The 15,119-nt window shown below is 49.9% G+C and overlaps 1 protein-coding gene across 1 annotated transcript in view; it reads left to right on the forward strand.

Annotated features, from left to right (window-relative positions):
• Positions 1-15,119, forward strand: part of BOP1 (BOP1 ribosomal biogenesis factor) — a 56,837-nt gene that overhangs the window by 38,033 nt on the left and 3,685 nt on the right. The window contains exons 5-13 of the mRNA XM_078617583.1: positions 7,464-7,618; positions 9,011-9,128; positions 9,671-9,772; positions 10,533-10,745; positions 11,361-11,522; positions 11,834-11,914; positions 12,762-12,831; positions 13,321-13,453; positions 14,277-14,457. Coding sequence (XP_078473709.1) covers positions 7,464-7,618; positions 9,011-9,128; positions 9,671-9,772; positions 10,533-10,745; positions 11,361-11,522; positions 11,834-11,914; positions 12,762-12,831; positions 13,321-13,453; positions 14,277-14,457 — 1,215 coding nt within the window. The remainder of the gene's footprint in view (positions 1-7,463; positions 7,619-9,010; positions 9,129-9,670; positions 9,773-10,532; positions 10,746-11,360; positions 11,523-11,833; positions 11,915-12,761; positions 12,832-13,320; positions 13,454-14,276; positions 14,458-15,119) is intronic.

Raw genomic sequence — 15,119 nt, forward strand, 5'->3', positions numbered from 1 at the left:
ATCGCTGTTCAGTAAGTTGCAGTTAATGTTATAAACATTTGGAACATTTGGAAGATGACGCTGGTGCACAAAGGCCCAATACTCTTCTAATGATGTCAAAGGATCTTTAACATCGACTGTGAAGCAGACTGTGTAGTAATATTTTACTGTGAATACACCGCAGTGTTAACCAGGCTGCCTGCCAGATTCGCACCACAAACCTCTGCAACAAGCGATGAAAGCGCTTCCTCTGCCGCATCACCACCCTCGGCAATTTTGCACTGACCAGCGCGGTGAAGTATGGTCAAAAAATCCTCATGACTTATGTGACATGATGAGGCCTCCTTCAAATAATAGATAAATAACTGAAAATAACATTGAATGCAACAAGGATATTGTCTCAATGGGTTATATGCACTTTTAAATAATGGTAATAACGTCCTTAATGCATGGAAGTCTCTGCTGAGTCTCTAAGGCTCTTCTTCAGGAGGGTCCTGCTGCATTGGAATGTTTCAACAATTCCAATAATGAGTGATTGGCTACTCGTGGGAGGAAACCAGAGAAAATCCACCATGACCAGGAGGGGGTGAGCCTCAACGTTCTGGACAGACGGATTTAAGAATACTTTGCTGTGCTTCCATCTCCTGGCCATCTCACAATCAGCCCCATCCTACAGCACCTGCTACTCTTCTTCTTGTGTCGTCTGCATCCACTTTTATTCCCCTCCATGCTATTAAGTCACATCCAATGTGGTAATGTGGAAATCACAAAGGGGTCGCGTTCTTACCCATGGATGATAAAATCAGGAATATAGTAAGTGGCTGAGCACCGGGTTTGAAGTTGCAACTAGCGTTGGGGGATGTGTGATCATACGTCACCAGACTGCTGGTTGCGAGCTGGCAAAGACACTCGCTTGACATAGGGGACGGGTTAGAACCCAGCGCCCAGCCCAGCGCCCAGCCCAGCGCCCAGCCCAGCGCCCAGCTCGGTGTGCACAAAATGGGCGCGGCAGCCATCAGAGGCCAGAGAAGTGAGGAGGGCCAAGGAAAATGGCCAACAACAAGATGGAATGAAAAGGCCAGTCCAATCCATAATTCAGCCTTCTGTTCTGCCAGTCAACTGTTTGTCTTCGGCTTGGTGAGAGTGCACAATGCATATCTGCTCTTTACATGCAACATGGAAGTGCTCTGTCTGGATTATGTGCAAACTCTTTTTGGTGGTCCCATTGGAGCCGCGTTGCTAGCAGCTTGCACCCTCGTGCCAGCGGAGTCCTCGATGTGCAGCAGCAGTGTTCTCAGACATATGTGGATATGCGATTTTGTGCAAATAATAATAATACCTTGGCATTGGTATAGATGGTGAACTATTAACGATGACCGAAGTTTTTATCTCAGCGTCCCACCGATGGAGTTTATTTTTCATAGAGATCGGTTGAGAGCCCATTGGGACAGCGAGCGTAATTCATAGCTGGCCAAGCGCCATTGAAGCCGAGCGGAGAGCACTGTCCGGATTTTCCATTCGCTCTTCCAGGGCGGCGCGGTCCGCCAGCCTGGAGTGGCCTCCACGGTCGAGCGAGTCGCGCGGTCAAAGCCGTACGTCCATTCACCGCCACTGCGATTCGGTGATTTGTTTTGATTGGGGGTTGTCATGTTATTCAAGAATGTTTTTTTTTCATGTCCACTCTTGTTTGTATTATGGCCCAGTGGGTAATACTCGTTATTCGTAGCACAAAGAACCTGGGTTTGATTCCGGACTTGGGCACACGTCTGTGTAGTGTTTGTGTGTTTGTATTTTCTTCCCCTGTTCTGGATGGGTTTCCTGCAGGTTTTCCAGTTTTCTTCAAAAGATAAACTACACACACTCCCTACAAATAGCACCGATATTGGTCAAATCAATATCTCTATGCTGAAATTTACCAGCAAATGTCTCAATTGGGATTACACAGAGCAGCAACATGGCCACTACTGCCAAAAACATGGCAGGACCCTGCTGAAAACGACTCTTGAGGCTCGTGAGGATTTCCTGGGTAAACAAGCGCAGTAATGATAATGATAGAATCCGGGATCTTGAGGGTGCTGGCTCAGGGCTCTGACCACCTGGGCCCCTGACGGCCTCTGATGGGTGACTGTTGAACACCTGGGGGTTATGTAACTCGTCACACAAGGGGAAGTTGATGCTTAACATTATTTCAAGTGAATTCGTCTGAATAGGAGTAAATTTTTATTTACTGAAACATTAAACGACTTTCACCTTTCCTAGAAGTTTGATGACATTTATAAATTGATTTCGTGAGCATTTGAGACATCGTCACACCACGAGTGGTGTTTCATGGTACTCTCATCATGTTCAAACTAAACACTTTTATTTCTCGATTGTAGTTTTTGTTGTAATTTTTTCCTTTCAAACTTGTGTTTTTGTACCCTCCTTGCCTGGCAATTCGTGAATTGTTAGCCTGTTTAGTGGCAGCCGTGCAGCGCGTGTTGCTGTGAATACCATGGAGTGTGGCGAGGAGCGGTTAGTGCAGCGGTTAGCGCGCTGTGCTATGAACTGGGTAGCCTGAGTTTGATTCCCACTCATGGCCAATACCCAGTGACAATTATCTGAACTGGTCCTGGGCCTCCGCTCAGTCGATTTCGCAGTAAATGAGTACCGGTGCGAGGTGTGAATATTGCCACTAGGGAGACAAAACGCACAAAGAGTCGTGAGACTCAGACTTTCCTGAGTAAACAAACATAATACTAATACATCCGCAGCATTAACCAGGGCGGCCTGCTGGTGTCGAATTTAAAACCTCTGCGACAAGCGGAGAACGCGTCACGGCTGGGCCACTGCGTCACCGCACAAATGTGGAGAGGATCAAGCACGCGGTAGACGCGCGGCGTGTACTCTCACGGTGGAGCGCCCATCGTGAGGGGGGGGAGGGGTGTTTGGGGGGTGTGGGGCGGTGTGCGTTGAGGGCGGTGCGTCGTGGGTGTGTGGTGGACGTATGGCGAGTGTGGGGCTGTGCGCATGGGGCTGCCGCGCTGTTTGCCGTGCGGCAGATGTTTGCAGCCAGACCTGGCCACTGGGGAGGTGCATGCCTTCGGCCCCAGCAGATCGCTCGCTCCCTCTTGCTCCCACTCCTGCTCTCGATTCTGCGGATTGTTCCTGTCTTACTTTGTCTCTTCATTTTTATTTTCCATCCCGCTCTCTCTGCCAACATCCGTTTTGGTCTTTGTTTCAGTTTGTCTGGCTCCAGCTCGCGCTCGTTGTGGCACAGTGGTATAGCACTCCTACCTCGCAGCAAGAAAGCCCTGGGTTAAATTCCCAACTTGGTTACCTTTCTTTATGGAGTTTGTATGCTCTCTCCCCCTATTCTGTATTGGCTTCCTCTGGTTTCTCCGCTTTTGTCCCTTAGCTAAACATCTCAATGCTGAAGAAATTTACTCCATTGGAATTGCACACACGATAACATAACCTGCGAAAACTGGGCAGGACCCTCCTGAAAAAGAGTCTTGAGAACAAGCGTAATAATCCTCTCTCAAGTTTCTTTGTGAATTTGTTGATTTTATCTGTGTCTCTGGCTATATGTCTCGATGTAACAATATCTCTGGATCTGTGTCCTTACACTTCACGTCTTGTTTTTAGTCGTGCAACTGATCAATCTTTATACCCTATTTAATAAAAAAACTATTTTGCACAATTTTATGCAATTTGTGCTACCGGTCTCGACATGGGAAAATATCCCATCTTCATGAAAAGTCCACGGAAGGTGATTTCACAGAACTACATCAACTTCTTCAACACACTTCACTCTCCCACGTGTCCCGCTATAGAAACCCTAATTGCATGGCAGCCAAACTGTTTTTTTATTTTCAGAGCTGGAATTTTCCAATTGAACTAAAAACCAAAGTTCCTCATGGGCTTCGTCTTGCAGTCATCGGTGATCGTGCTGAGACGATCATCTCGCTACCTGAGAACCCGGTTTAATCGGGGCCATTGCACTAAACGTTGCTCATGTGTTACATTTCCATGCAGTGTTAGTGACGGAGGTCGTTAGTTTTGTTGTTTAATCGGCGGTGGCTGGGACCACGAATCCCAGTTGTGCCGGCCCAGTGCTTCGATCCCGGACACAACCAACCCCTTCTGACACACGATAGTTCTTACTGCTTTTATAATGGTTGTCGACTTCATGAAAACAGGGCAAATATACGTGTATGTGTGTATATGAAAAACCTGCTAATACAAAGCACTGACTGTAAACCACTGAATGTCTTAGAAAAGTTTGTTCTCCGTAGCTATAAACGTCTAAAACTAGAAAAAGCTCAAGTCGTCCCTGAAGACGCGGTAAATGTTTGCAGCCTAGAGTGAAAAACGGCCAAGAATGTTCCTCTGTAAAATAATAATACCACTGGCCAGCGACTTGTGTACCAGTTTAGGGACCGCATCCGAGGGTATTTGCATCGAGCTCCGACTGAGACAAAACTCAGAAATGCTTTTTTGGGACTGTGTAGAATGTGCTGAGCGCTACGTGCGGGTTTTCTCCAGGTGCTCCGGTTCCCTCCGACACGTGCATAATAAACACTCATGTTATGAATTGGCTGAAAACATCTTAAAATATTATTTACATTTTGTAGTTTCATCAATAATGCTTGGGCAACGGATATTGTTCCTTACACTTCCACCGCTTGCGTCTCCACCGCACTGTCCATATGCAGGTAGCATTTCCGATGAGGACCTCTAAGACAATGCACACCTGGAGATGCCGCTTCTAACGGAGTCCCCGCAGTGTAATGTGAAATCCCCGCTCCCTTCATGGCGCTCCCAGAGGTAGATGGCAACAGCGGACATTGACCACTGCACTGGACTGTAGTGATGAGTTCTCATGGGGACTAACTCTGTCTCGAGTTGTACTTCACTGCTGCCCGTAGGCATGGCCACATTCTCTCTCAACTCTGCGAGTTGGTGGTCCAAATGACTACGGCCAGACATTGATTTTGGGTGAGTGACCAGAATAAGGCTGAGAACATTGTACCTGCCTTTCTGCAGATTTTTGTGTATTGTTAAATCTACCTCGATCGTAACAGTCACATGCTTCCTCCAGAAGCAACCGGTTGGTCAACATTTGCAAACCTTTTGCCAATCCATGGCTATGGGAGGAAGCCAGAGAACCCAGAAGGGTCCCACACAGAATAGGGGGAGAACGTACAAACTCTACTCACAAAAGGGTGCCCGTTTCAGGAATTGGTCCATGTGTCCCTTGCAAAAGAGGTGTTTAGCTTCAATGGGTAATCACCTCGTTGTAAAAGTTGCTATTAGTTTTACAAGTGGCTTCTAAGGCCCGAGTGTTTTTCCTCCGTCCTTACACCGGCAGCTCCCAAACTTTGAATCGCGACCCCAAATGGGATCATTTCATCAGTGTATGGGGCACGAGAAATCCAGTAAAATCCCGCTCATCTCATGCTCAAAAGTTTTGGTTGTATAAAGCAAATCGACAGTGTAGAGAGAGATGTCTCAGACATTTCTAACTTTCACACTGTGTCTTTAGTTCAGGGTAAGCTCAAATCATCTCCCGGCGTGGCAGTGGAAATGATGGGGGCAGGCCCCCCATCCTGTCCAGCCGGCAGTGTGGTAACCCCACAGTCGATATCGGAGAGGTGGGGTAAAGCGTGAGTTCGCCCACCTCTTTCTCAGTGTCATTTATACGCGTGGCAATCAGTGGGTTCGTGACCAAAACTGCAAGGGAATCGGTGACCGGTTCCTGACTTGCAGTGCCGGTTATCGGTGACCGGTTCAGCAGTTTAACAACCTGAGTTGATACAGATGCAAAGGTCGATACAGTCAAGAAAGCTGTGAACCCACGCTCGCTAATGTCAGCATCGACCATGCGAGCCCTGTGCTGCGTCGGCGTGTCGGCGCGTGTCTCTGCGAGTGTGTGCTCTGGGCCTTCGTGGAGGAATACGAGCGCCGAGCGGAGGCGGGGAGGAGGGGCAATGCATGACGAATGCGTTATGGATGTGTGGGCAGGTGCTGGCCCATGGGCCCAGCGCCGTAACATGATCTCCTACTGTCGTTTGAGCCGTATGCCCTGTTAGCCAAGCCTATTAAGAAGGCCTTCATCATCAAAAGAGAAACATCTTCCATTTAGCCTCAGATGCTGTAAGGGCAAGGGATATAAGCAAGCTCCTCTAAAGGCTAACACAAGCGTCGTCGCTACCGAGAGTTGGCCATAACCAGCTGGGGGCCGTGTTGACTGCACGGCACGATGTGCTGACTGAGGAGACTCGGGAGGCGTGGGCCAAGTTTAGAAAGCAGTGCATCGGTTTGCACTAAGGGGCCATCCATTTAGTACATACGCAAAAATCTGTCAAACTTGACCACTCCCCCACTCCCTGTACGCACGCGTACTTTTTACACCCCCCCCCCCGACCTGCGTACGTACGCTTGACGCACCCCCCCCCCCCGAATCCTATAGAACGGCCGATATTTAATCCACGCAGAAACGATCAAGGATTAATAATATTAACGTGTTAAAGCAAACAGATAGTCCAACACCGGACTATTTAACTCATTTGAAGGCCAATGTAGACAAATTAAATTATTATCGAGGCATCACCCCCCCCCCCCCCCATTTCCTATGCGAACATTGTCAGTATACCCCCCATACGCAAGGGAACGCATTTGGGTAAAGCCCCCCTCTCCCCTCCATGCGAATGTACTCAATAGATGGCCCCTAAATCAAATGTTGGAAGCATTATATCAAAACAAGAATTATGTAAAACAATGAGGAGATGGTGAGGGAGAGGAAGGTATTATTGATATTCTCAGGCATTGAGGTTTTGTGGCTTTTGCGTGACTTCTGTCAGTGTTTAAAGCCTCATAATTCTTAACGCTTTTAAACCAACATATGTACAGTGCTGGGAAGACAAGTGGAGCCAATACTCAAAATGTTCCAACTCATTAAGTTATTTTCCAACTTGGCTGTTGAGAAGCATTCTTCTTAATACAATAATTTATACTTAAAAAGTGACTGGACTACATTTCTGTGATGGTTTTTGTTTACAACAGAGAGTCATTGGCTGGGCACCGAGGACGTAGGCAGTGCTGACTCTGCAGCGAGTAGTTGGGTCCGCTAGGGTTGTCGCCCTACATTTTAGTGCATTACCAGGTCACCACATAGAAAACAAACAGTAACACCGGTCAACGGGTTGCCGTACACACAGACTCGGCAATGAACGTGAAATCTTTATCTTTTAGCCGAGAAGCTAAGGCAGCTGCCACAGTGGGGTAACGTTCAGCAGCACACTGGACTTGCAATCCAGAGGTCGTAGGTTCGATCTGATCTCCCGATGCGGCAGTTGAAACAATGCGGCAAGTTTCTTCAATCCCCCACTTTGTGCAGCCACCAAGTACGCAAGCGTTGCCTGCTGTGTTCCAGACTTTCACCGTAAAAGCTACACTCTGCATGTTACTGTGATTGCAATGTGTGTGTGCGCGCACTTCAGGACATACGCAACACTGTGGGAAACATCCCCCTGGAGTGGTACGAAGATTACCCTCACATTGGCTACGACCTGGACGGCAAGAAGATCATCAAACCCATCCGCTCGAAGGACGAGCTGGACGAGTTCCTCGACAAGATGGACAATCCTGATTACTGGTGAGCCAGCAAACGCACACACGTGTACACACACACACACATACAAAGACAAAGATCCCCCGTATGGCCTGTAACAGACTGGGGGCAAGTGCTGTTAGCGAGCACTTATGAAGCCCGGCACTGTGGCACACGAGGGTGTGGGTGGCCGGCACCATGCCCGGCCACCTTTGTCTCGGTGCCGATGTTTACATAGTTCACTTTTCCACGTAGGAAATGTAATGCTCATGCCTCACAGTAAGAAGGACCCCTGGGTTCAATTCCTGACTCGGGCACCTTTCAGTTTCCTCCTACTTGTATAATAACACTCAAATAATTGATTGGCTGAAAACATCATAAAATGAAAACCCAATGCAAGACCCTCCTGAAAAAAAGTCTGGCCTCTCTGGATAAATAAGTATCTGATGATTCATAAAAGTTACTGTGTGAGATCGCCGGAGTGCTGGGCTGCCACCGCTGAGATCCTGGATTCGAATCCAGCTCTGATAATTAAATATAAATTTGACGGAGAGTGTACTGCTCCCTACTGCTTGGACACGAGTTCACTGGAAGGAATTTCAAAGGTAGCTCTGGGATATGCACTTGTGGCCCATTTGCACTGCTTTGAGAGATCTGAATACATTTTAATCTGGTGACCTGACCCCAATAGCACTGTTGAAACCAAATGAGCTTGATGCTATTAGAGCAATGGGCAGGAGACATCACGAGAAGGGATGATGGTGGGTGGTTAAACATGATAATGGAGTGGCAGCCAAAGCAGGGAAGCGCGGAGATGGAGTGATGAGATCGGCTCGTGTGAAAGATCTGGATGGATCATTGCATTGGGCTATCGTGAGGGATTGTGACTGTTTGTGGAGGCCTTCACCCAGCAGTGGATAGATGATGGCTTATGACACTACTGATGACATTAACAAATTTGATTGTTAAGTTCAACATGCGTACAACCAAGACTACGGCTGTGAATGCTCCCAAGGCAGAATCCATGCGGCACCGTGTGCTCAGTCGGTGCATGCACAGTGTAGATGATGATTATTGATGACTGTTCAAAAACGGTCATTAATAATCATCATCTACACTGTGCATGCACCGACTGAGCACACGGTGCCGCATGGAGTCTGCCTTGGGAGCATTCACAGCCGTAGTCTTGGTTGTACGCACGTTGAACTTCTTGCGCACTGTACATTGTGGCTTGGCTCAGGCTTGAGCCACTCAATTGCTTCCAAAGACTTTACGAGCGGCTCCGGCTCGGCTCTATGGAAATCCTGAGTGCAGCCAGAGCAGGCTCACGTCAGCAGAGTGGAGCCTGAGCCGGGAATTAAGAATACGGGCGATGGCCTAAATAGAGACTCCTCCTCGCTGAGCCCTCTCTCCTCATCCCCTTGTTCCCCTCTCCAGGCGAACAGTCCGTGACAAGATGACCGGGACGGACGTGATCTTGACGGACGAGCAAGTGCAGCTGATCCATCGTCTGCAGCGAGGCCAGCTGGCCGATGTGAACTACGACCCTTATGAGGTGCTTGCTCGAGGAGTTCTGCAGGCTGGCAGTGCAGTGGTAACACTCGTGTCTCACAGCAAGAGGGGCCTGGGTTCAATTCCCGACTCGGCTCCTTTCTGTGTGGAGTTTTTATGACCTCCCGGTGTTCTGCATGAGTTTCCTCCAGGTTCTCCGCTTTCCTCCACTCACTAAATGACCTTGCAATGTGACCAGAATCGGTCAAAACATCCCAATTCTCAAAAATTGGCTGCAAATGTCTCAAATTGCCATTACACAGAGCAGCAACATTGCCCTCTACTGGCAGCAGACTAATGCCCGATTGCAGGCCTGCGGCTGAGTCATCTTTCCAATGTGTTGGTGAGATGCGAGTCGCTTGGAGTAAAGGAGGCCACTCTGTGAAATGCACATCGCACGCGATTGTTTTTCCCTACGACATTTTGGCGGTACCAATAATTGTGGAGCGATGAGAGCGCCAACATTGCCCCTTGCCTCCCCTCCCGCCCGAGCCCGGTTGCTGCTCAGCAGCGGTGCGTGACGCCCTCTGTGCCTCCTGCTTGCAGCCCGCCGTGGACTTCTTCACGCACGAGAAAATGATCCACCCGGTGACGAACCGGCCCGCAGACAAGCGCAGCTTCATCCCTTCGCTCATCGAGAAGGAGAAGGTGAGTGGCCGCGTGATGAGCACCGCCACGGATATTTGTGACGCCGCTTGTGGATTGCATTTCCTCGTAACACCGAGATGGGTGGCAGCGCGGTGGCGCAGCGGTGATGCTCGCACCTCACGGCGAGAAGCGCCCCAGGCTCGCCTGGTCTCTGTGGAGTTTGTGTGTCTCCCCCTGTTCTGCATCGGTTTCCTCTGGCTTCTCCTGTTTGCTCCTAAATCTATACACACACAGTGGAACCGGTACTTAGCAAAACATCCCAACACTGAAGATTTACCAGCAGATGGCTCAATTGGGATCACACAGAGCAGCAACATCACCCCCTTATACAAAATTTTGGCAGGAGCCTCCACAGCGAGACTCTCATTGGTAAACAAGCGTAATAGTAGAATAATAAAACGAATCGTAACCCTGAGGAAGCGGCACCATTGAAGACGGCTGCTTCCGGCAGGGACCTCGTGCCGTGACGTCTCCTCACTGAGCCAGGGCCCCCTGCGTCTGGAATCGCGTTCCAAATCGAGCAGCCACCCAAGCTTCACGAGGAAGAGTAATCGTGTATCCGCCGCAGGGATTATCTCGTGCTTTCCTGCCTGGACTTTGTCCAGATCCTGTGTGCGCTTTGAAGGGATCACATTCTCTCTCCTACTGCTGTCGGTGTTCTCTCTCTGTCCCATCATCTTTCATATTTTACGTAATTTTTTTTTCTGTAACAGGGTCAAGTGATTGATGGCAAAGATGCCTCTGTGCCGTGCGTGTGCAGGTGTCCAAGCTGGTGCACGCTATCAAGATGGGCTGGATCAAACCCCGGCGGCCGCGGGAACGGGGCCCGGTCTTCTTTGACCTTTGGGCCACCGAGGACCCGAACGCCGTGCTGGGCCGCCACTCCATGCACGTCCCGGCTCCAAAGATGCGCCTGCCCGGCCACGCCGAGTCCTACAACCCCCCGCCGGAGTACCTGCTCACCGAGGAGGAGGTGCCACCGCACCACGGAGTCGTATCGGTTTTTTGTTGTTGCTTTTTTACCCCAAGAAGTCTCCCTAGACTTTTTTGAGAAGGTCCTGCCAAGTTTTCTCAGTACGGGGCGATGCTGCAGCTGTGTGTGATCCCAATTGAGTAATTTGCAGGTAATTTGACAGCATTGGGATGTGGTTTTGGCCAATACTGTTTACACTTTTTTTTCGTTTTGGGAGGAAACTGGAGAATCTGGAGGAAGCCTATGCAGAACAGGGGGAGACCTACACACAGAAATGCACCCGAGTCAGGAATCAAACCCAGGCTCTTTGAACTGTGAGTTGCGAGTGTTACCACCGCCCACCTCTTGCCCAAATTACTGTCTGCCTGCATCATAGTCCAAATTTTACAAATTGCAGGCCAGGTGCTCGTTAACCTTGCACCACACAGGGAGAACTGCCACCATGGGTGCCCTGTCCAGTGCGTTAAGATGACACGCGATGCAGGTCGCTCATCGCGTGTGAAGCGCCCTGAGACGCCCCGGTGCAAATTAAAAACTCAATCGCAATGTTGGGTGTGAGAAGCGCGTGTTGTTACACTCGGTGCGTGCAGCGCGCTCACCCCCGTGTCCTGACAGAAACTGGCCTGGGAGCAGCAGGAGCCCGAGGAGCGGAAGCTGCCCTTCCTGCCGGCAAGCTACCCGAACCTGCGCACGGTGCCCGCCTACCCTCGCTTCATCCAGGAGCGCTTCGAGCGCTGTCTCGACCTCTACCTGTGCCCGCGGCAGCGGCGCCTGCGGGTGGGTGGCACCTTCCCGTGGGCGGTTGTTGGCGCCAGTTTTGGCTGCCTTCCTGGTTGTTTGTGGTTTCCCGCGCCTCTGAATCGAACGTAAACTGCGTGCGGCGTTACAAATTTGTGTAATTTTTTAGGCCGGTGTAATACGAGTTCAATCAGCAGCTGCATGGCCTCTTGACCTGTGTGCTCACCGCTGCCTGTGTGTGCGCGTGTATGTGCGTGTGTGTGTGTGCGTGTATGTGTGTGTGTTTGTGTGTGTTTGTGTGTGTCTGTGTGTCTGTGTGTGTGTGTATGTGTGTATGTGTGTGTTTCCAGGTGAACGTTGACCCAGATGAGTTGATCCCGAAGTTGCCCAAGCCCAAGGACCTTCAGCCCTTCCCGACTGTGCAGTCCCTTGTAAGAGCCTCTCTCTACAGGCCTCGCCTCACCATTTGCTCTCTCTATGCCCTTGTCGCCACACAACATTTGTGAGCCTGAGATCACTTCCAAACATGAGCTACTGCATCGCACCCTCCAATGGCTGCCTTCCTTCGGCTGCAGTGTTTTCTGTGCAAGTGAATGGGCCACAAGGGTGGCGCAGATTCCCCCCCTCGGGCACCTTTCTGTGTTGAGTTTGTACATTCTCCTATGGCTATGTGAGTGAGTCCGTGAATGAGTACATGTTAGTGAGTGTGTGGAGTTTGTATGTTAAGAACATGAAGCCTATATGGCATGTTTGGAGTTTGTATGTTCTCTCCCTGTTGTGCATGGGTTTCCCCCGTTTTCTCAGATTTCCTCCCATAGCTGAAAAGAACATTCAATGCAAAACCAATCTTTGTAAGTTTGGCGTTTTTGCGTAGGAATCCGTCACTGGGTGTACGAACATTGGCGAACCACACTTAATAACTTAGTTTAACTTCAGGCGGAGGGCATTTGTAAAGGAAAGTAAGTGGGCTTGATTGATGGACGATGGGTGAGATTTGCGACTGAATGTCAGCCCAAGGAGTGAACATCCCTGAGTGGGCCACCACCACAGACGCAGAGCAATGAGATCAGCTCGTGTCCAAGAGCGAGATGGATTGTGGCATCGCATGACCATGAAGGATAGAGATGGAGTAGGGAGGCCTTCATCCAGCATTGGATAGACAATACCCAAAATGGCGATGAGTATGTCATTTGAAGGTGGTATTATGCAGCATGTGTGTGGGCCGCTCTTGCATGCGCGCACGGACGTTTACCCTTGTTCTCACTTGTGACTTCACAGATTTACAAAGGTCATACGAACTTGGTGCGGTGCATCAGTACCGACCCCACTGGTCAGTGGTTGGTATCGGGTAAGTGCTTTTGATAATTGAACAACGCAAGGCACGAGAACATGAACACACGTGTACAGAAACATCTATTGTTCATATAGACCTGGACGTAGCGCGTTCGCCATCGGAGGTTTATGGTTTCGAGTTCAACAAGCCGCCCTGGTTATTACTGTGGTGTATGAATTGTAATATACAACGTGCCATCAGCTTCACAGTGGACGTTAAGCATCCTGTGACATCCATAAAAAAAGCAGGCCAAATTTTTAAAAATGCCTGGAAATCACTCCTTTGGGATTACACACAGCAATATCACCGTCGACCGTGAAAACTTGGCAGAGCAATAATAATAATAATATCGCCCAACCTGGGGGATTAGTCCCTCAGGTGGCCAACACATTTTGTGGCTTTTGTTGAGAGGTCATCGTGTCGTCTGTGTGCGATTAGCGTTGACTCCAGTACCCCAGAGAGACGACTGCTGTGCCTCCATCTTGGCTGTGCGTGGGAATGCAGGCTCGGACGACTGCAGTGTCCGCTTCTGGGAGGTGTGCACGGCCCGTTGTGTCAAGGTGATGGAGGTGGAAGGAGCCGTGAAGAGCATCGCGTGGAACCCGAACCCTTCTCTCTGCCTCGTCGCCTTCACTGTGTACGTCCCCCATCGCCGGTGCCCACTGATCGTAACAACTCGGTTTTGCGTTCAGCCACGCAATGATCTGACTGAATTTGTTTTCAGAGCACTCCACCACCTGACAAGAACGCGTTTAGCGACACTCCGATTTTGATTGTTTCATCTCACCGTGAGTTGAAGAACGGTCCTCACAAGCAAATGTAGCTGATAGATACCTTATTTCATCTTAATTGCGAAATTTGATTATTATAATTTACGTGGCCGTTTCAGGTGGTGGAGAGTTCTTAATTACAGATTTTGTCAGATCATTGTGGCCTAGAACCAGAATGTCGAACACGAATCATGATATTGGCTGTGAAAGTCTACACGTTAAATCACAAACGATTGTCGACACGAACTGATCTCTTTGCTCCATCTCCAAAGCAATCGTCCTCTTGGCTTCTGTTCTGTCACCAGTCTTGTCAATCGGCCTTCATCCCTGCAAGTGATGTGCTCTGTCCAAGCCCACTCACGTCCCTGACCGCGCTGCTGCGCGAGTCTTAACCAAGACACTAAGAGTAGTTCAAGGCGTAGCGCGGTCACCAATTCCTCAAGTCAAACGCGCGCTGTACGTTAAACTAGGATATGAAGTGTAGTACAGTCACCAATGACTGCAAGATCTTGCTTACCGCCCTTGGCAGTCAATTTGTCTCCTAGTTGTGTTCGTTCTGTGATCTGTGCGTTCCTCTTTCTGCCTCTGAACGGAATTCCAAATTTCTTTACACAGGTACCTTATTTCGTACCAAATTCTGTTTTGCTCCTATGTTATTGATTTATTTAGATTGATTTTGTCTATCCTCAGCAACAATGTGGTAAAGATCGTGAACCCCATGCTGGGTGACAAACTCGTGTACGGAGCCACGGACCTGCTACTGTCTGGGTTCGAGTCCCCCGAGGAGGCACGCAAGCAGCCCACCGTGTGGGTGGCGGCCACGGCAGAGGAGCACGAGCGCGGCGTGCGCCTCCTCATCCAGCACCCCAAGGTGGCCGCCTCCTCCACGAGCTCTCGGCGCCGCAGCTATCGCTCGCGCCTCAGCTCTGGCTAGGCCTCTAAAGTGGCTCAGGCCGGAACCGCTCGGTTGCTTTCAAAAACTCAGGAACAGCTCGGACGTGGCTCGGCCATGACTCGACCATGGCTCGGCTCTGGCTCGGCTGCATGGAAAGCCTGAGCATGGCTGATGCCCCGCTATAAAAGAAGTTGATGCTCAGAGCTGCGGCTCAATGCGAGCACGGCTTTGCTCTGGCACAGGTTAGCAAGAGCCGAGCCGGTGCCAAGCCAGAAGTCAAGCCAAGGCCAAGCCACGACCGAGAGTATGGCCCTCGGGGTAGCCTCGCTCAACGGCATTACCACTCGGCGTGGGAGGGTGTGTGCGCGTGGTTGTACGCTGCAAGTGTCTGATATTGGCCAAATATCCCAATGTGAAAAGATTACTTGCAAATAACTCGATTGTTATGATGCATAGCAGCAACATCGCCCCCTACTGGAAGGTTAATGCCTGATTGAGGGCCAGGTGGCTGAGTCTCAATGTACTCACAGGGACACTGGCCACATGGGGTGCACTTTACATATCATTGAGATGAGATGTGCTGTAAGTTTGCTTATTGCGTGTAAAGCTCTCTGAGATGCCCTGGCATGAGGGAAAAT

This window comes from Lampetra planeri, chromosome 54 (assembly GCF_965212315.1).
Source record: "Lampetra planeri chromosome 54, kcLamPlan1.2.h2, whole genome shotgun sequence".
Lineage (NCBI taxonomy): Eukaryota > Metazoa > Chordata > Hyperoartia > Petromyzontiformes > Petromyzontidae > Lampetra > Lampetra planeri.